Genomic DNA, 20,920 nt, shown 5'->3' on the forward strand with positions numbered 1-20,920 from the left:
TACTTCACCATTGCCCCCCCCCCCCCCACACACACACACAAAAAAAAAAAGAGATGAGATTGAGCGTGTATGTAGGAGGGGCTAAGGGACATGTATTTGCAGGGTAAATTTCGACTTAATAAATTGGCTTTTATTGAAGAAGAAAGGTTTGGAACTGACATATATTGCTTGATGTTGTATCACCAAAAATCCGCCAGCTCAGAGATCTCCCTTTATAATAGCGTTTTAGCATGAACTTGTTGCTAGTTTTTTGGGGAAAAACGCGTCCCTTGGATATGGACGTTTTTTAAGTAGTTTCCTTGGACACTTATGTGATGAGTACATTTTGCAAATTTAGCTTGAACTAGAAGTTCAACAAAGATTTTGCCTGTGCCGGTCATGCTATATGGGAACATTTATCATTATCATTTCACTTCCTAATGTGGTGTTTGGTCAAATTTCATCTTAAATATCTTCGTATCATCTGAATAAGCTTGTGTCCATTGCAGTATTCTCATTTCCGTTGTAGGGTATGAAAAATAACATCTCCAAGTCATTTCTCTCCATTCTTGTCCGAACCTGCATGCATAATGCAGATTTAATAAAAATAGAACCACTGAGTTGGTAGATCGTGAAGCATTTTAAGTAAGTGACTCATTCGGAGCCATATGCACTTCTGTTTGTACTCTTTTACTATTTTAAAGGGTAAAACTCCTGGTCAAGCTTTTATATGCAACAGAATCTGTCGTAAAAATTAAGCTGGTCTTCTTATTAGTGTGTGGCTTTGTGAGCAAGACATCTTCACGTTTGTTTATTGCGTCGTCCATTAATTTTTGTGTCCTAGTATCTTCTTTTTGAGTTTTTAGGATACGTTGTGTTTGTGATTTTGCCATCTAGCCTGTTCTTGTTTTATCCATTTTCTTAGATAAACAGCTGATCACCAATTCTGAAATACAGGTTCCGAGGCAATGTTTGCAGACCTTTGCTATTTTTCTGTAAGATCAGTTCAGGTATGCAGTAGAATTTATTTATTTTTGGTAGGAAGGGTGTGTAATACTCTTAGGGGTCGTTTGGTAGAATGTATTAGGAATAATAATGCATGCATTAGCCTTGTGTATCACTAGTACCTTGTTTGGTACTCTTTTCCACCCGATGTATAACTAATGTTTGCATTATAGCTATACACTGTATTGTGTATTACGGTGTGTATTACTAATACCATGGATTTCTAGTTATTAGCAATGCATAATGCATGCATTAGTATGATTAAAGACCCAATTGCCCCTCAAAACCTTTGTAACATCTTTTCTACCTCAATAGTGGAGGGTATCTTTGTAAATTAAATTTTTATGCAATGCATGCTATTTTTTACTGCATCAAACCAAACAATGCATGAAAATAATTTATGTATACCTAATGCAAGCATAACTAATACATGCATTGCTAATGCAAGTATTACTAATACACTCTATTTAGCATTATTCTTATACACTCTACTTAACGACCCCTTATATTGTACTATAGATCTGTGCATTTTTGGGACATAACCGTGCTTCTCTCTTTTATGTCACTAAAGATGTTCAATTTGGCATATATAATTATTGATAGTAGAATGTTCTCTAATTTGCAGCTTACATTTATGTTCCTTGTGCTTCCGTGCCTTCTATTGGGATACCTTGGTCAAGCTGCTTACCTGATGGAGAACCATGCCGACACAACACAAGCTTTCTTCTCTTCTGTGCCAAGTAAATCTTTAGTCCTGGAGTACTCACTCTGAAAACATCTTGTTTATTTATCGATAACCGTGGAAAAATTATGAGAAAAACAATGGGAGACATTATGAGAAAAATCATGTGTAGTTTTCATTATTACAGATAGGTCTCTGAATATAATAAGGACACAGACTAATTTGTTCGGACTCCAAAAATGTTGCTGCACCAATGTCAGATCCTCCAAAAATGCACTGCTTTTGAAGGGTCTGACACACACCCAATTACATTTTCGAAGAGTCCGAGCAACATAGCACACAGACAATGTATTCATTGGGTGAAATTCTGCAATTATATGCAGGTGGAGCTTTCTGGCCTGTCTTCTTGATTGCCAATATAGCTGCTTTAATTGCCAGTAGGGCAATGACCACAGCGACCTTTTCGTGCATTAAACAATCCACAGCTCTAGGCTGCTTCCCTCGCCTCAAGATTGTTCATACGTCCCGGAAGTTCATGGGTCAGATTTATATCCCAGTCATGAACTGGTTTCTTCTGGCGTTGTCTTTGGTGTTGGTCTGCTCTATCTCAAGTATATACGAGATCGGAAATGCTTATGGTAATCCTATTCTCTTTAGAACTTACAATTTCTTTGCTGATTGCTCTCTCTGTTTCCTTATTACTTAATGTTAGATTGATTTGCACTTGGAGCTTTTCTAATTAATGTTTGAAAGTAAGTAGATACAAAATTGAAATACCTTTGTCCATATACCATCTTGCTAATTCGTCTCAGATGTAAGCACTGCACAATCTTTGTTATATAACATGCTCACAACAACATTACCTAGTGTAATCCCACATGTGGTGGGTCTGGGGAGGGTTGGGGAGGGTAGTGTTATGCAACCTTACCCCTATATAAAATGCTCACTATTTTCTTCTTTTTACCATCTTGTTAACTTGTTACATTGATTTGTCTGGTGTTTCGGAATTAAAACCCTCGGAAATGACATGAGTTTTCAAACTCATTCGTGAAAACCTGCAGTGTTTTACTATTTTCAGTATTTTAATTTTATCTTTCAACTTTCTTTATCAATTCCAAAATTTGAAGATGACAGGGAGCACTTGTAAACTGGTTGACAAAAATGCTGGTTTTTCGTCACTGTAACCCTAATTCTCCCGCATCACTACATATTCTTTTGTGGCAGAGTCTGTTTGTAGTGTGTAGTACATGTACAGTGATTCATTTGTTCGCGAAGAAACTTAACCTACCTCTGTTTGAAGTTTTCTTGTTAACTATGGTATGTAGGAGAAAACTTTCTTGTAAATTTTGTATTTTATTTCAGAGTTGTCTTTGATGATGAAAAACTTAAGTTGCTTCCAAGTGTTCATCAAATGATTTATAGACCGCCTTGTTGATTTCTGATGCATACCCTGTTTGACAGCCATAGCAGAGCTTGGAGTGATGATGATAACAACAATATTGGTTACAATTGTTATGCTTCTGATATGGCAGATCAACATCTTAGTTGTGCTAAGTTTTATCATTATCCTCTTGGGATTGGAGTTAACATTCTTCTCATCTGTTTTATGGAGTGTGGGAGATGGAAGTTGGATTATACTTGTTTTTGCTGTTGTCTTGTTCCTGATTATGTACATCTGGAATTATGGAAGCAAGCTGAAGTATGAAACTGAAGTCAAGCAAAAGATGTCTATGGATTTGTTGCGCGAATTGGGCCCCAACCTTGGAACTATAAGAGCTCCTGGAATTGGCTTGCTTTACAATGAACTAGCAAAGGGAATACCGGCCATATTTGGACATTTTCTCACCACTCTACCTGCTGTGCATTCGATGATTATTTTTGTTTGTATAAAGTATGTTCCTGTTCCAGTTGTACCACAAAATGAAAGGTTCCTGTTCCGGCGAGTCTGTCCCAGGAGCTACCACATATTCCGTTGTATTGCCAGGTAAACTAAATTCCCCTGTTTCACTAGTACCTTCACGACATATTTTGCACAAATATTGAGTCCAACTTTATTAAAACTGCTGCATGACAGATGGTTAAATGAATAAGTTTGGCAGATGGTTACCTTTGAGAAGCTGAAACTTTCCTAATCTTTAGGGTTGTAACTTATGTGCGTGATGGTTAATTCTTCTCTTCAAACAAACAATGGCTAAAGAACCACCTTATCTTTGTACCCCCTATGCGTTGGATGCTTATAACAGTGTTCTGTCGTAATATTTGCTTTCTCATCTGCAATTGATGTGCATCTAAGGTTACTTGGCCACTAATTTCTCTGTCCAAAACTTTGGATCTACAGATATGGGTACAAGGATGCTCGTAAAGAAAATCACCACACTTTCGAGCAACTGCTCATTGAAAGTCTTGAGAAGTTCATACGCAGAGAAGCTCAGGAGCGGTCAATTGAGAGTGATGGTGAATGTTCAGACTCTGAAGAAGAGTACTCCTACTCAAGGGTCCTTATAGCTCCGAATGGAAGTGTTTATTCGCTAGGCATTCCTCTCTTAGCTGATTTTAGGGACACAGGAAAGGCAGTTATGGAAGAAAGCACTTCAGAAGAGTTGAAACCTGGAACGTCTTCTGAGTCTTTAGTGTCTGAGGCAGAGCAATCCCTTGAAAAGGAGCTCTCATTTATACGCAAGGCCAAAGAATCTGGCGTGGTCTATCTTCTTGGTCACGGAGATATTAGGGCAAGGAAGAATTCATGGTTCATTAAGAAGCTTGTCATAAATTATTTTTATGCTTTCTTGAGAAAGAATAGCAGAAGGGGAACTGCCAATTTGAGTGTACCGCATTCGCATCTAGTGCAGGTCGGCATGCAATATATGGTGTGAGGTTTCTTTTTGTATAGGTCCACATAAAGGTTTTTTGGCAAAATTTTTGGTTATCTGTCAACTTGGCGTCATGATCTTACGTCATAACCATTGCCTGACCGTTTGATGGATGCACAGATATTGTTATACGCCTGTGTTGGATATCGCAGGGTGGAATTTTGGATGTCCTTGTCTTAGAGCTTGGAAGATTTGGCTTCTGGTGTAGTTGTATAATGGGTTCATCAACTTACTTTGTTGGGTTGCGCATGGGGCTGTTTATTTCCAAGATATGGAAATCCGTGTAAACTTGTATGTTAGCTAAGTGAGAAACTAGACCAAATTTACTTTTGCAAAACACAGGAATTAGATGTATCGGAGTAGGATAGACTCAACTTTACCGGACTGTAACTAATTTATGATTGATCAAAGTTGATTGATTCATGTCCAAACGCTCTAAATTTCCTTGGTTTTATACTGATTTGACAAATCCTGTTTCTATTTTGCAAATCGTTATTGCTATGTTGCACCTTCTTTAGCCTGTTGTAGATCTCAGATTCGGTAAAAGAAGAAGTGCTCAGTTGGACGACATTTCTGCCTAAATATGCTGAAGCCTTTTCTTGGCACGAACCAACTATTACACATTTAATGCTTAACCAAACTGTTTGTGATTCCCTAGACAGATTGATTCAGTGCCTAGAAACTTGGTATACAGTTTCTGTACGTAGTCTGTGATGAACATAAATCCGCATCCCCCAACCATGTAAAACTGCAGGTAGCGGGATCCATTAGAATTTGATGGCTGATAAGCTTTGATCCGAAGCAGAGTCCCCCATCCATGTCCGTCCAAACTGCGGCAACTACAATATTATACTCCGTACAACTGATTGGTATCCCAAGTGGAGAACTAACCGAGTGTTGGAATGAATCACTGACTGGGCTTTTGAGGATTCACTATCTGGATGTTGGATATGGATGTTTCAATTTTTCTTGATTCAAGCTTTCAGAATCAAAAGGGATATCAACTATTACTGATTGTCCATGTATTTCCTTCTGCCTTGATTTAAACTTGAGTCTCAGTAACAATGAATTTGTCATCACGCCAATTGAGCTTAAGCCCATGAGAGCTCCTGCTATTGACGGAGTGAGCATGGTTCCAGTAGATGGCAGCAAGACTCCAGCAGCTACCGGAATTCCAACCTGTTGGAGCAAAGATTAAGAGTAAGGACATACGAAGAAGAAACTGAATTAATAGCTCACAGCATCGGAAAAGACACTAGTGATTGGCGGTGGTCTCCCAGAGAATATAATTTCGAGAGGATCAACAAAAAATTTGTATGTTTGTTATGGTTTTTCTAGTATGTGGCCACACGCATCTGTGTTCATGAGAAACAGATCAGTAATCTTGTTTCCCTCTCTTATCTTTACTTGCAAAGATCATGGGATACTTCTGAATGTGATTAAAGCATGGGTCCACACATTCTCCAAATTAAATACTATGCAATTTCACAGATGTAGCTTCTGCATGAGCACAATTAATCAGCAGCAAGATTCTTATTGTATCACATGCCTTGCACATATGTAGGTTAAGATCTTTCGTATGGGACTGACTACTCAGGTTTTGAAAGATAACAAAAGGAAAATACACCGCTTGATTGTTTTTTCTTTTGGGAGGGGGCTTTGTGCAGACTAGGAAAAAGAGAGAATGAATAGCATTCCCATCAGTGATTCCAGGCAAACTAACAGAGATTGGTAGGCGTCCAAAAGCAATGACTTGCCATGGCAGAAAAGGAAGCAAGAGTCTTACCCTCCCATAAATTTGAATAAGCCTCAAGCATGGTCATTAAAATCTTTAATCAGTGATTTGCATGTAGCAAATTAATACCATCTCTTTAACTTAAACAGTTTACTTGTTTAAGATGGCAATGCACAAAGAAACTCGTCCTGTTCTCATGGAGAGTTGATACCGAAAAACTTACAATGTTGTATCCGAAGGCCCACCAGAGGTTTTGTTTTACAGTCTTCATTGTTAGCCTGCTTAGCTCCAGAGCATCGAGCAACTGCAGAAAGGTGATTTTGTTACAAATTATATTACAACATGCAAGATAAGACATCATGAAGAAATACTAGCATCCATTGATCCAGAAGTCCTTACCTGATTTGCAACCTTAGTATAATACCCTAACAACATGATGACAGAGCAAGAACTAAAAGAAAAACTCTAAAGAAGCCGCTGCCCAATATTTTCTGTCAGTAGACAATTTCTTTTTAAGACTATCGGTGGGGCCTGGGGAGGGCAGAGTGTATGCTGAGCTTACCCCTACCTTGGGAGGAAGAGAGGCTGTTTGTGGTAGACTCTCGGCTCAAGGAAAAACATATCAATGCAAATCGAAAAAAAATTAAAATAATGGAAGGTGAAGAAATCCTGGTGAAATACTATAGAAAGCATCCTGAAAAAGGAAAAAAAAGAAAGAAATAGTAATTGCAACAAAATAGTGTGATAATTTAAGTACAAAGGAACTGTAGAAGATAACATAATTCAAAGGACAAGAAACTACAGGGGAAATACTACAACTAGCGGTATGGAAGGATAAGCAAGACAACGCCCACTGCCTACAAATCTTTTACCGTAAACGTGTCATCCACAACCTCTTGTCCAAGGTCATGTCTTCGATAAGCAGTCCCCAATACTTTTTCTTCCTATGTCTACCTCTACCTCTCCTGAAATTATCCCTAGCCAACTAGGTAATAAACATACTTAAGTACTAAATGATTTAGATCCTGGTGATCAGTTCATTCACCTAGAATTCACTTTCATGTAAAATCTCCACATTTGATTCTACTAAGAACACTGCCACCCAATTTTGAGAGTAAGAGAGTTCCCAGACCAATGTATTGTTACAACGTATCATCACTCACCAAGAAACCTTATTGCGGTAGAGTATCACAGTGTAGCGTGCCTTAAAACTTAAATACTATTTAAGCAAAAAATCTCAAGTAATTCATGTGAGACTCCATGAGTGCATTCTTACAAGGATTTGTGACTTCTTGTGAGCTCTAAATGATTTACAGTGGCAAAGAAAATGATTGGTTATTTAGACAGCCAACTTATTCAAGATGCACATAAATTTAAACACATAAGCATGGGAGTTTCACTCCCAAATGCTATGTCGGGGAATTCAGGACTCAAAAGGCTCTTCTAGAGAAAGTGATTATCTGTTCCAAACAAACTTTAGTAAACATATACAATGTAATAACTATTTCTATCTGTTGATCTGATTCAAGTGTGCAAATCTTAGAGTTACAATACTATCAGCACGTGTTCTGAAAGCTAAAACCTTAAAACCAGAACAAGAGATTATTTTGCCCAATCTTACCATACACACAGAAACTGAAGCCAGGTTACTCTAGTTCCAGAAAAGAAAGAAAGAACATGAAAGCTGTGAAAGTTGCAAATAGGAGAGAAGGAAAACCTGAGATAACCGATCGTGCATCAGTACAATAGAAGACACATCACTTGCAGCTCCAACTCCACCACCAATTGCTATTCCCACATGTGCTGACGCCAAGGCTGCAGCGTCATTTATTCCATCACCCACCATAGCTACAACTTTCTGATCCTTTTGTAGTCTGCTTACAAATTTATTCTTTTCATCTGGTTTGACTCCATAATATACCTGCATTCAACCATCTATCTTGTTGACATTTTCATCTGTTTGAACATCCTGAAAACAGGAGATCTTCTATGCATAGTGATAGTTGCATATCTTATCCTTCGCAGAACACCTAGTTTCGCGGCTATATGGCTCTCTCTACTGTAACTGGTTTATCCATCTCACATAAGCATTTTTAAAAGGGAAGGGAACAAGAAAATTTGATTCAAGTCATTCAACACATTTCTATTTAGTTAGGCATTATCAACTGTTGAATAAAAGGAAACAAACGCTAATATCTATTAGCTATCATGTACTAATTGCTTAACCATAATTTCTATCAAATAATTCTCCATAAAGAGTCTACATTATGTACCAAAACTATAGTGAAACCAATCTAAATGAGCTATCACATCTCAGTGTAGTCTAAAAATTGGTGTACTGTGGCCACATGATAAGGTGTACACCCTTTTAAGAACCAACTTGAGAACTGACAGGTACGGACTTGTACAATTCTTTCTTATCTTAATAGAAAGGTAATGAATGACTCAACTTACACATTCTGTGAGTAATGATGCCAGAGATCAAGGTCTTATATTATAAAGCTCATAAAAGATTCCTCCTATCAGTTTTAGCTAATTTGCTTTTACGATCTATGTAGTTCTCTTTAGAGCAGACGACACTCCCTATATCTTGCCATATCCTGTGGAAACATTAGATCCACTTTGCAGCTTGAAACATACATTTAGGTACAAAGAACATCCCCTAACGAATTTGGAGGTTCTGGTCTTATAAGAGGTGAAACTGCTTACATTTTCCTTAGGGATGCCAACAACAGATGCAACGTATTCAGCAGCATTCTTTTTGTCACCAGACAGTAAATAAGTGCTAATCCCTTGTTTTGTCAAAGATTCGACAACATGCCTTGCGTCTTCTCTGATTTGGTCCTCAACATAAATTAGACCAGCAAGGACGCCATCGACTCCCACATATACTACTGATTGGTTCTTAAAGTCATCAGATTCTTGGAACGGATTCTCAAGAACTCCATGTCTGCAGAACTTGGAGTAGTATCAAAACATGACTGTATTTAAGAAGGATATTAACATTGTCCAACAGAAAAAGATAGTGGACTAAAAGCAGAAAGAAGAAACTACCTTTTGACCCACTCTAGTGTGCCAACAGAAATCCTTTTATTATCAATATACCCTACAGCACCAGATCCAGGCTCCTCCATGAACGTTCCATCCAAAACCTGCATGTACACAATTAAGAAATATGGGGAGCGTTCACACTAGCTATATATTGACAGTGGACACAACAAATATCTAAGCCCAACAATAACACTAGATCTAGTCAGATAGCAACACGAAATTAATATTACTGCAGATAGCTTAAACTTTAGTTAGATGGTACATGCAATGCAAGTATGCAATATTGCATAATAGCAGTTCCGAGTATCAAGTCTCACTGCCATCCACAAACAAAATGGTGCCATAGTCAAAGAAAAGAAACCATGCGTGCAGGCTGCACATCAGCTGGCTGTTGCAAACTTAACAAATAAATAGAACTTTTTATTTCCAACAACCTAAAGCTTAAATGATGTTCACAGAATTCAACAGATTCAAAGAAAATGTGTCAAGCGGGAATCTGAAACCTTGTTAATGAAAGAAAAAGGTATATTCAATTCCATTTGAATACTCTAATGAGGGAGCTCCTGTACACTCATTATTCCAAGTAACCAAATAATTTGTCCAATGTGCCAAAAGTCGCTTCAATACTTATTAGTATAGCTTAGGACAAATCAATTTTTTCAACAGTTACTATTTCTTAATGGTAGTAACATATTTGTCCCTTCGGCAGCTTTGGAATTCCATGAACAACACATCAATTTTCTGACTAGCTAATTGACTTCCAATTTGCATGATTAAGTTACCGAACATTACAGATTTCAAGTCTCCTGGCTTTGATAAATAAAAATTGGGCCCATCACACTCCTCTTGTTACTAATCTTCATATTACAAGTGGAGAAACGATGAAAAGAATTATGCATAATCATAAATTTTCAGAAACTGGTATGCCATATTGCTCCATTTCCTCTCTGCAGCACTGGGGGACCTCTTACATCCTTTCCACTGATCCCTAAAATCACAATTTGGAGAACTGGACAAGTTTGATGCATACTACAGATGACAATACAGTGTTAAAGCCAAATTATCATTGCTTTGCTGATGTGTGAGCACATTCATGCATGCGTAAGAGAAAGATAACATGGACAAATACTGTTAATATATCATGCAATTCAAATCGCTAAGATTCTTGAAGACAAAGTTCATGAGCTAAATTTGGATACCGTTCCTACAAAGAAATAGGTAAACACTGAAAAAGGAGCACTGAACATGAGAAGTACCTTCAATTTTGGAGATTTTGCCGTCTGAGCAGCCTCTATAATTGCTTTTCCAATTGGATGATTGGTATTTGATTCAACTCCAGCAGCAAACTTCAGAATATCAACTTCTGACCACTGACAAGGTGAAGTCGAATCTTGTCTGTACCAAAACTTCGCTCATTATCTTCAATGAAAAATTACCATTGACACCTTTCCTTCTACTAGATATCTGAATATCACTTAGTTTTAAAACAATTTCCGTAGTCCAAAATTTTGTTATCAAAGAAACAACATCCAAAGATTGACAACTAACGTCTAACACCACTATGCACAAAGCAACAGAAGGAAGCAGCAAAAAGAAGATGACTAGCATAATTTAGCAAAAAGAAGACAGAAAAAGAAGTGAACAACTAGAACAAGAGATGATTTGATGATGAAATATAAAGGTGGTGAAGTGCTAACTGGTTGATTTTATTCCATCATGCAGAATCATTCATGATTTTCCTATTCCTAGCATATCCATCATTCAAACAGTACACAACAAGTATATGGGAAACAAAAGTCTACTACTGTCCCACATTGGTTGAGGGAATGGGTTGTTGTCTCCTTTCTTACTTTTGGCAGCTCACCTCATGAGCTAACTTTTAGTTGAGTTAGACACAAGGTCTATTTTCTTAACATGGTATCACAACCAAACCCATCCTAATTTTTGGTTACCCAATATTGGGCCATGTTCTGTCATCCATGCATAGATATCTAACTGTACGGAAGGGTGTTAGAACCTCATTGGTTTCAAGAATAGCGGGGGGAATGAAGTGTTGTCTCCTTATACAGTTTTGGGCAATCCTCACCTCATGAGCTAGTTTTTGAGGTTGGATTAAGACCCAAGCTCGATTTCTCAAGAGAAAACAAATAGTAAATACAAACACTGGATACTTTCTTGTGGGTGTCCGTATATTATGAAGTCACAGAGAAGGTAAGAGACTTGGGAGTTAATCCAGCAGATAGTGTATTCTTAAACAAAGTCAATTCATTAATAAGTTTTTATTTACGATAATAACGTTTTATTAAAAGAGAATGCTATAACAAAAAATACATTGACCTCTGCAATGCAAGCAAAACTCACAAAAGTCTTCCTGAAAATAAATTCAAGGACTTCCATTATTTGGTCTTCCATATTTCAATCACTATTCATTCTTTCCTGATATTGTTGTCTATTAAGTTTTTTGACATGCCTTGACAGGAAGTACTTTTTTTTGGAAAGTGGTAACTTGCCTTGATAGGAAGTACTTTAATCAAAGAATAATCGAATCTACTGGATAAAGAATGCAAGGATGGAATTATGGAAACTGATAAGTTACTCCTTTCATCATAATACGATAGTCTAAGTTTGCACGAAGTGAAAGAATTAAAATGTGAATCGTTAAGTATATGTTAGAAAACACACTGACCTTACTTCTTATGAGTAGGAAAGAAAAAATTGTATTTAGAGTTCATCGAACAAATTTGTGTTTAACAAGTTAAAATGGATTTAATATATTTTTTACGTCAAATAGAATGTATCAATACTTCCCTTTTTATTGAAGAAAATCAAATCCTTTTTAAGAAAGTAGTTTGCATTTTGGAACGCCTAATACAGCCAGGAGTGAGTTAGAATAAATACACTAAAAGAATGAACTCAACCTTGCATCTGCATCTTCTTGATGGCCTTGACCTTGAGACACAACTTTGGTCACAACTGGTCTACCGATAGTCAGTGTCCCAGTCTTATCAAACACAATTGTATTCACTGTTGAGAATCTTTCTAGGACACTTCCACCACGCAAAAGCAAGCCTTTAGTGGCACCAAGTGAGGTTCCAACCTTTACACAAAAATGTCTATATAATTAGTATTGCATCAAGTGTCAGGACCATGCCTGGATTTAAGATGACAGTGCAATAGGACATCTATATTTCTTTACCATCACTGCAGTAGGAGTGGCAAGACCAAGTGCACATGGACAGGCAATAACCTGCAACCACAAGCAAAATCCAATTACTCAGAGCAAAGAGAGAAAAATATAAGCATGGAAATAGAAGCATGCCTTACCACATAATGCAAAAAGAGCATGAAATTAAAAATACTATGGAAAGAGCAGTAGTGGTTAGTTAAAAAGATTTTACAATAAGGATTACTCAATCATCAGATTCAAAAAATTATCTTGTGGGACCTTAGGGTAATTATAGAAAATCAACTCAGTACATACGGATTTATATACTAACGTACCAGCACAGTACATGAGAGCTGCAATGCTAGCGAAACAACACTTCCATGATATAGGGAAGGAGGCAGAATGCGAGCACCAAAAAGGTTCCAGAACATAAATGTGGCAGCGGAAAGTGTCATTACCCCATAGGTAAAATGCCCAGCAACCTAGTAGTAAAGAGAAGTAAGCAAGTTGTCTTCAGGACAAGCATACAAATCAAAATCCTTTTGCATACAATATAGACAGTCATTTGGGTGAACCACGTAGACCTCCAACTGCCAGATATTGTATACTTAAGGAGGAAACATATTTAAAATGGAAACCTTGTCAGCCAACCGCTGCACGGGAGCTTCTCTACTCTGTGCTTCCTCTACTAATCTAACAATGTCCCCAATTGCAGTTTCACCACCTGGTCGTCGCACTTCAACAGTAAGTGTTCCATTAAGGTTTATACTTCCTGCGGCAACTTCGGCCTAATTCATAAAAATAACCTATCATGATATTATTCTAATTGAAGAAGAGAAATCAGATGGAACTTTAAACTGGATATCTGTCCAACCATAAAGCAAATGTTTAACAAAGGAAAGCAGCAGGTGATATGAGAAGATAGGTTCACTACCCCAGGTAATTTAGTGACAGGTAATGGCTCCCCAGTAAAACTTGATTCATCAACTGTGCTTCTACCGGATCTGACAATTCCATCAGCTGGAACACGGTCCTGGATTTCAATAAGCAGTAAATTCAACTGCTATTGGTTGCTATTTCTGATCATAACATTTCTACAGATCACACGTTGTGCATTTATTTTACACTTGTAGATAACAGAAGAGGGAGATTGACAACACAGCCGATTCAAGTAAGAACTGTCCCAGCTCCACAGGAAACAGCTTCAGGTAAACCGAATAAGGTAAATGCAATGTGAAGACTAAGCGCTGCTTACTTACCCCAGGTAAAACAATGATCTGATCTCCGACTGACAGACTGCTAGAAGGAACTTCAACAGTGGAGCTCGATTCCCCTAAATCTCCACTGACTACAAGTCTTGCTTTAGATGGCAAGACATTGAGAAGGCCTGTCATGTCACTTGTGGCTTTAATTTTAGCTCTCTGCTCAAGGTTTCTTCCCAGCAAGACAAAAGCAATCAACATAACAGGTTCCTCGAAGAATGTTTTCCAACCCTACAGGAAAGGTCAATAGATGAAAGCTAGCTGGCAGCTGCAGGTATTACTGATCAAAGCTGACAATAATCTCTCTGAACGATTGGGAAGTAATGCAATACTGAACTACAGAAAAGTTCTTGTTTTAAAAAAATAGTAAGTATTACTGTAATACAGCAAAGTCATTACTATCTTCATGGACAAAGAGAAAAGCTCCTAAAGCTCCAACTGAATATGGAGTAGGCACTTAATAGAGGATGCTTGCTTGAAAGCTTATTGATTAATACCTATTTTTATGGATTACCGATTACCCCATCTTTTCTAAATAAAAAGACGGCAGAACCTCAACAAACGATAAAACATAGTTACACCGAAAGCCTCAAGGCACTTTAAATAAGGTCAGTCAGAGCCTCCTCCTTTTACTGTCAACTATGTTCCCACTTAAATTCTGGTAACATTCAGCTTTGTCTTAGCAAGGATGTTATTAACCATCTAGAATTATCCTATCTGATATTATATAGGTACATTATAGACATAAAAGTGAAGCAAACATGAAGCCAGTACAGAACAATACAAGAGAGCACAATGCATCTGTAACTGATGCAACAACGATATTCCTAGTGTAATCCCAAAATTGGGGTCTGGGGAGGGTCAAGTCTAGGAAGGCCTTACAACTACCTTGGAGGTGGAGAGACTGTTTCCGATAGACCCTCAGTTCAAGGAAAAAACAGTCCAACTCCAAAGCAATGCATCTGTTACTGAAGCATGCTAGTGAACCTTATATACCACATCCAACCTTTACCATTTCCTTTGCATGAACATATTGGGGGCATGTTAGTGGCTTTAGGTTCAGATTTAAGTTTTAGGGGCTTGTTTAACTTCATCTGCTATTCAAAACATTGGTAAATTCATTATGTTTAACAGTCAAAGGGCTTCTGGATGAATGAAGATATTCTATTACTCAAGTATTTTGCCCAAGCAGGCAATCCTGGCAGAACCTGATCACATGATGTGTATGCCTCAAGTCTTTAGATGAAGCATTTATTCACCAGAACAAAGTACACAATATTGGTAAATAGAGTTACCAGCTTTGGTATTAAGGCTGCCATTGAGCTCACAGCAAATGATGACAAGGCCCCAAGACCAACTAATGTATTCATGTTTGGTGATCCTTTAATTAGGCTTTTCAGACCATCAATAATAAGTTGTCGACCAGGTACAAGCAAAGTAAACAGAGATAGAGTCATATGGAAACCCGTGGAATGAATTGCATGGATCCATGAAGCATTGGTTCCAAGGAAATGAGAGAGATGCCCGACAAGGCACACTCCACATAAAGCCCACGAGACGGCAAGCGCACGACCTGTTAAAAATTTAGGTTATTAATGGCATGTAGCTACACGCTGATCAACAAAGTCCCATACATGTGAGATCTTAGAAAATAGATGGAAGGGGAACTCCTAAGTAAGGCATGTACCACTTTCTTTCAACTGAATACGCTTTGCATTCATCTTCTTCTCAAATATTTCGAAGTAGTTTTCCCTTCTTGAATCTGCATTAAATTAGACCCATGTCACGCTGATACAAATGGAAACACTTCAAACAAGAAGGTGATATGCAATCAGATAAAGAAGGAAGATATCAATGCTGATGTTATTCCTGGAATTTATGATACTTAAGGGATAACAACAAAAAATTATCAAATCACTTTTAGTTGTTCTAGAACATAACGAAGTGTTGGGACAACTAGGAAACTCAACCAAAAAGCATCAAAACAAGAATTTTATCCTAACTCAACCGAACAAGTGAAGTCAGATTGAGTCTACACAACCACAAACAACGGTGTTGCACAAATCAACTCATTCAGGAAGTGTTTATCAGCAATCATGTCACAACTGCATCACTATCCCTCTACACATGCAAACCATTCCAATAATCATGTCACGCACCTTGAATTTTATTAGGCAGGAGGCAACGGGACACAAATGAAGGTAATTTTTTCTCCAAGATTATACTTCCCAGTCGAGAAGATTTTGAAATAAAGTAAATGACTGGGCACTGAAAAGTAAATCCAGGAAAATATTCAGAAGTGCACCCACTTTAAACTACTTCCCTCTATTTTGATCATCATGAGTTGTCTAACACTTACCCTTTTCACCACAACCTTTATATTCCAACAATTACCTAATGCAATCTACTTCAGTCGCAAGAATCGCCTCAAAGTTTCTTTTGATCATTCTGCCTGCCTTCCTTTTATGTGGATCAAGTCTAATTGAGGGAGTGCCTTTAACCTAATGGGTTGTTTTTCCAGAGCAGCTAAAGTTAACTAATAAAACATTAGACATCATATGTTCTCTTTACAAGGTAAATAATTTTATTAATATGGATAACTTCCATATACAAGCAGTTAACTTTTAAAGGCAAAGAAGCTACACATGAATAGAATTAATAAGTGATTGACAATATGAATAGAGGATCACTTAATAAGTTAAACAATACATATACCATATACTAAATGGAGTGGAAATGTGGAAATAATCAATGTCAAAAGATTAAGATGCTTCCACAGTTATAGTTTATGAGATTAAAGGTTCAGCTTAGTTTTGAAATGATTATATGTATCACTTTTGTCTTTTGGTTCAGATACTCTTTTGAGAAGGGGTTTTGGTTCAGATACTTTCAGATGAACACTGAAATTAGTTTCTTAGTTAATGATGTAGCTAGTGAATTGATTGAGCCATCTGCTACCAATTGATGAACCTTAGCTACAAGCAGTTGTATTTGATGAAGAATCTGAAACTATGGCAGGAACGGAATGCGCCCCAGATGCAAAGAAACATGAGTAGAAGGCTAGCAGCAAGGTTTTACATGAACTCTGCAAGTTTTGACTTTTTGCTTAGAGCTTAAGCATAAGCAAGATGCGACTGGAGTTATGAAGTAACCGGCTAGCCATTTGAAAAAAATTGATGCGAATTTATGAATCTGCTATTTTGTGCAGCTTCTTTGTTTTACATGATTTGCTATCTCATAGCAATACAACCCAAATTGAAGGCAGAGTTCCGTGTCCAGGAAAAGATACAATTAGAAGGGAGACTGGAAAGGTTGACCAAATAAAGTAATGTCTAACGACAGAGAAGAAAACACATTACATCATCACAGTAAAATTTTGAGTTCACCGAAGTTTTCCCACTAACGAGTTAAATAATATTGCCACAACAGTTGCAAATTCCACCATAATAACAGATTGCAGAATCGAAAAGTTCCCCTTCTCATAGTGAATGGGTAAGATACAAGGAAGGACACAACTGGCGCATCCTTATAGTTAATGTCTTCACGGCGTGAACTACAACAGTAAAATTTTATTTAAACATAGGTCCTATTAACTAATAACATTTATAAACTTGTCTCAGTACAATAATTCAAAATGCATCAGCCTCCTCGTAGAAATTCCTCCCTTCAACATATCCACCAATTCTTGCTGCTGAAACTCTCACCTATAGATGAAAAGGACCTTGTTGTCAAAATCAAAATCATTTTGACCTAATATGTTCTAATTTCATCAAATACTGGGAGAAGTGACTAAGAGGTGCTGCTGAGAAGGGTTTTAGTCAATATAAGAGGGACATACCATGAAGGACAATGGTTGCTCATTTCAAGAAAGCTTTTGCATTTCATGATGGAAATTCCCCTTCAATGGCTCCCTCACCTGTCAATTACCCACCAAGCTTCACATAAGTAACAAATACCCCAAGTGTATTGCACTCTCAGATCTGCTTGAAATTTAAGAGGTGCTAATGGACCAAAATAAGTATACTATTAGTTAAATTCCTACTCTTAAGACGAAAAGCAATATCATTCAACCCCGGAAGAAAAAGGAAGAGGAAGGACAGAGGATGGGTTTCAGTTGTATTTTTAGCTCATAGCTTATTCCCTTCCTTTTAATCAACAACAAGATACCCAGTGGGATCCCACAAGTGGTTATTCCCTTCCTTTTAATCAATAGTGTGAAACTATGGCTCACCTTAATAATAAACAGGGATGTATGGCTGCTCTTAATTGCTCTACAAAAATAAGGCCAGGGGATCAAGTTACATTCTTGTATCAACCGTCTGGTGACCTAATCAAAACTAACATATATGGGGAACCTTGATGCTAGAAAGACTAAGCACCAAACAGACATTGCGAATTTGCAACTCGTCTTGAAAAATCTTAAACAAGCACACAACTGTTGAAGATGTAGAAATTCCTGAATCTTCTATGAACCATCTATTTCTTTCGTATAGCACCCTGTCCGACATTGTACACCTATAGTTCACTGCTAGCAGTGCAAGCATATTCAACATTTGGAGATTTTCAACAAATTGTTATTTTGATTGCTAATGATACATTAGTGTAAAATAATGGTACTATTGGAAGCAAATGCTAACCTCGAACGTTAGATTTGAACCCACAGGTACTCAAATGCTTTGCAAGAGCCTCCCCTAACTGCTTTTGCCAATTTGGTACAACCTTAGCGTCTGATACTGGCCACACTATTGCTGTCTCCGTCGTAAGATTTACAGTAGCAGAAGAAACTTGTGGCTGTTGATACAGAACTTCATAATGTCAAGTGAAAAAATACTAACAAATAAAAGAGACAAAATGCACGTGCACTAGGAATACAAGTAACAGAAGAAAGGCTAGTTAAACATATGAATGAACCCAAATCTGTAAATTATGTAATTTATGCACAGCCAAAAAATCATAGAGAATTGTACAATTCTCAGGGTAGTTTCTTTTCCACTCTAAACTACTAGATAATCTCCACATGAAGAGAATATATTTTGGGCTTATGATAGCTAATTGTGTCTTCGACTAAGGATCCAACTGTCTGGGAATGTTTCCATGTGATCCGAATCAGAGGCCTATTCAGACTTCTAACCACAGTACCCACCACTCCTTTGTCAAAATGCATACTGATTTTATTTAAACCTTTGAGTCTACTGATGTTGATACGCCCACTGTTGGAAACATTAAACAATCCAGGCCAAGTAAGACTTCGGTCTATTTAGCTTTACCCTTCGCCACTGACAGCTAATAATCATGTGATACAGTTAACCATTCAGTTCCTAATAGAAACCTTGTAATGAGTCTACTGCGGTATATTATATTTTGGCCTACAGCATAAACATGAGATGCTTAATTGAAGAGAAAAACATGAGTTGGAAGTACCATTGGATACTTACTTGACTTTCTAAAATTCTCTTCACGCTCGATGCACAGCCACCGCATGTCATTCCCTAAAATGTGCAGACAAATTTGTGGAATATTCAAAGGTCCGAAACTACAGATATTATCCATAGAGCAATTGGTGAAATAAAACTGAGTAACTTACAGTAACATCTAGGATAATGACATCAGAGGACAAAGCAGATATATCTTCACCCGTTTCAGCAACAACACTAGGATTTTCCTTACCACCGTCCGTCGCACCATCTCCATTGCCACCGCCGCCACCGCCATTACCTCTGGGGTTATCATTTCCTCCACCACTAGCTGCAAAAGAAGCTGCGGAACCAGAAACACTCCGCAAGTCCTTCCGAACCGGGCGCAAATTCGCCGCTGCCAAACTTCCCGACAGAGAAACCGACCCGAACCGGTTCAGACCTCGAACCTCACCGTTACATACAGCTCGAAGATGGAATCGAGCGAGTTGACTCATCAGTACAAACTGAGTTGACCTAGTAGAAAAATGGCGGTGGAACTGAGAAATTAGAGGACTGCAATTGCAATTGACAGTTCTCGATGCTACCAAACGAGAAATTGCCGCCGGTGATGTCAGTAGTGAAGACTCCATTGCAGATCTTCGACTGATCTACCAGCAAAAAACTTTTTGCTGCAGTACCGTAATGAGAAATTGGGAATACTTGGCAGTAGTATGGCTATCTATGGCTCTATCACCTTTTGCTGGATCATCATTTATTCTCTTCGGATTATGAAGTAGTAGCTGAGCGGGCGTGAAAGCGTAGTAAACGTGCTTAGGGGTAAATAAGTAATTTACCGATTTGTTGAATTAATTACGGGGTAGGTAGGTACATTCGAGTATTTTGATCACGTGTAAGGAACCCACCTACTACTTCTGTATTTTGAAAAGTAACAATTACTTTCGTTCCATAAGGCAACACTGAAAGAGTCGTTTGGTTTGAATTTCGATTTATAATGATATACGGTGAGATAAGTTAAAATAATATTAGATTGATCTAATTTATTGATAGTTTTCTAAAATTGATATTAATCTTTACGATATTTTAATTAGATTTTGTTTATTTTAAATAATTCGTGTTTATATTTTGGTGTATCATTTTGATACATTTTTTATAAGGGAAAATGGTCTGAAAAATATTTTCATTTTGGCCAAAATTGTTGCAGCCATATCAAATTTTATGGAGGATTGTTTACCCCTAATAGTGTATTTAAAGGTATATATATGTTCATGTTGATGTCATATCCATAGGAAAAGTTATATATGAGCCTTATTTCGAGGAAGAATGAGAATAAAATAAGATAATTTATTTAAGCTTGAAATTTCTTGGTATTGTAGCACTATTAAATCTATTTCTCCATGATAGAAGTTTAAGTTTTGAAAAATGGTGGCTAAAATGGGGAAGAAGAAGAAATAAAATAAAAGTAGGTTAAATATAAGCTCTTCACGCGTTGGTAAGAAGTGTATCACACTTACAATGTTATGTAAGCAAATAGAGTCAAACTAACATAACAAAACGATATGAGGTGTCCAAGATGAAGAAAGTTTAGTTGGAGTGTTTAAATGAAAGTTCGTGTCAACTTTAGAAGGTCACCCATAAGTTAAACCTATTAATTATGGCATATAGGATAAGTTGTGATAATTTTATTTTTGTTGAGTGTTTAATTTTTTATATTTAAAGTAATAAATTTTAAGACCAATTTATTTGCTTATAAAAT

The 20,920-nt window shown here is 37.3% G+C and overlaps 2 protein-coding genes across 3 annotated transcripts in view; one reads left to right on the forward strand and one right to left on the reverse strand.

The window, feature by feature from the left end:
- The window catches only part of LOC107002351 (potassium transporter 7-like), a 10,593-nt gene extending 5,626 nt beyond the window's left edge, over window positions 1-4,967 (forward strand). The window contains exons 6-10 of the mRNA XM_015200332.2: window positions 937-989; window positions 1,610-1,724; window positions 2,050-2,304; window positions 3,128-3,650; window positions 4,005-4,967. Coding sequence (XP_015055818.1) covers window positions 937-989; window positions 1,610-1,724; window positions 2,050-2,304; window positions 3,128-3,650; window positions 4,005-4,539 — 1,481 coding nt within the window. The 3' untranslated portion in view covers window positions 4,540-4,967. The remainder of the gene's footprint in view (window positions 1-936; window positions 990-1,609; window positions 1,725-2,049; window positions 2,305-3,127; window positions 3,651-4,004) is intronic.
- Window positions 4,968-5,049: 82 nt separating this feature from the next.
- Window positions 5,050-19,945, reverse strand: LOC107002340 (copper-transporting ATPase PAA1, chloroplastic). Of its 2 annotated transcripts, XM_015200323.2 has the most exons (17): window positions 19,335-19,945; window positions 19,186-19,239; window positions 18,388-18,541; window positions 15,438-15,512; window positions 15,046-15,323; window positions 13,748-13,981; window positions 13,423-13,521; window positions 13,127-13,276; window positions 12,824-12,970; window positions 12,519-12,569; window positions 12,241-12,419; window positions 10,579-10,717; window positions 9,326-9,423; window positions 8,981-9,221; window positions 7,989-8,192; window positions 6,495-6,575; window positions 5,050-5,715 (listed from the first exon to the last, which is right to left on the reverse strand). In XM_015200323.2, the coding sequence occupies exons 1-17, from the start codon at window positions 19,794-19,796 to the stop codon at window positions 5,470-5,472; spliced, it is 2,892 nt and encodes a 963-aa protein (XP_015055809.1). In that variant the 5' UTR covers window positions 19,797-19,945; the 3' UTR covers window positions 5,050-5,469. The 2 variants fall into 2 exon arrangements, with proteins under 2 accessions (XP_015055809.1, XP_027774233.1); XM_027918432.1 differs by lacking the exon at window positions 13,423-13,521.
- Between the last annotated feature and the right edge of the window lie 975 nt (window positions 19,946-20,920).

Source organism: Solanum pennellii, chromosome 1 (genome assembly GCF_001406875.1).
Source record: "Solanum pennellii chromosome 1, SPENNV200".
NCBI lineage: Eukaryota > Viridiplantae > Streptophyta > Magnoliopsida > Solanales > Solanaceae > Solanum > Solanum pennellii.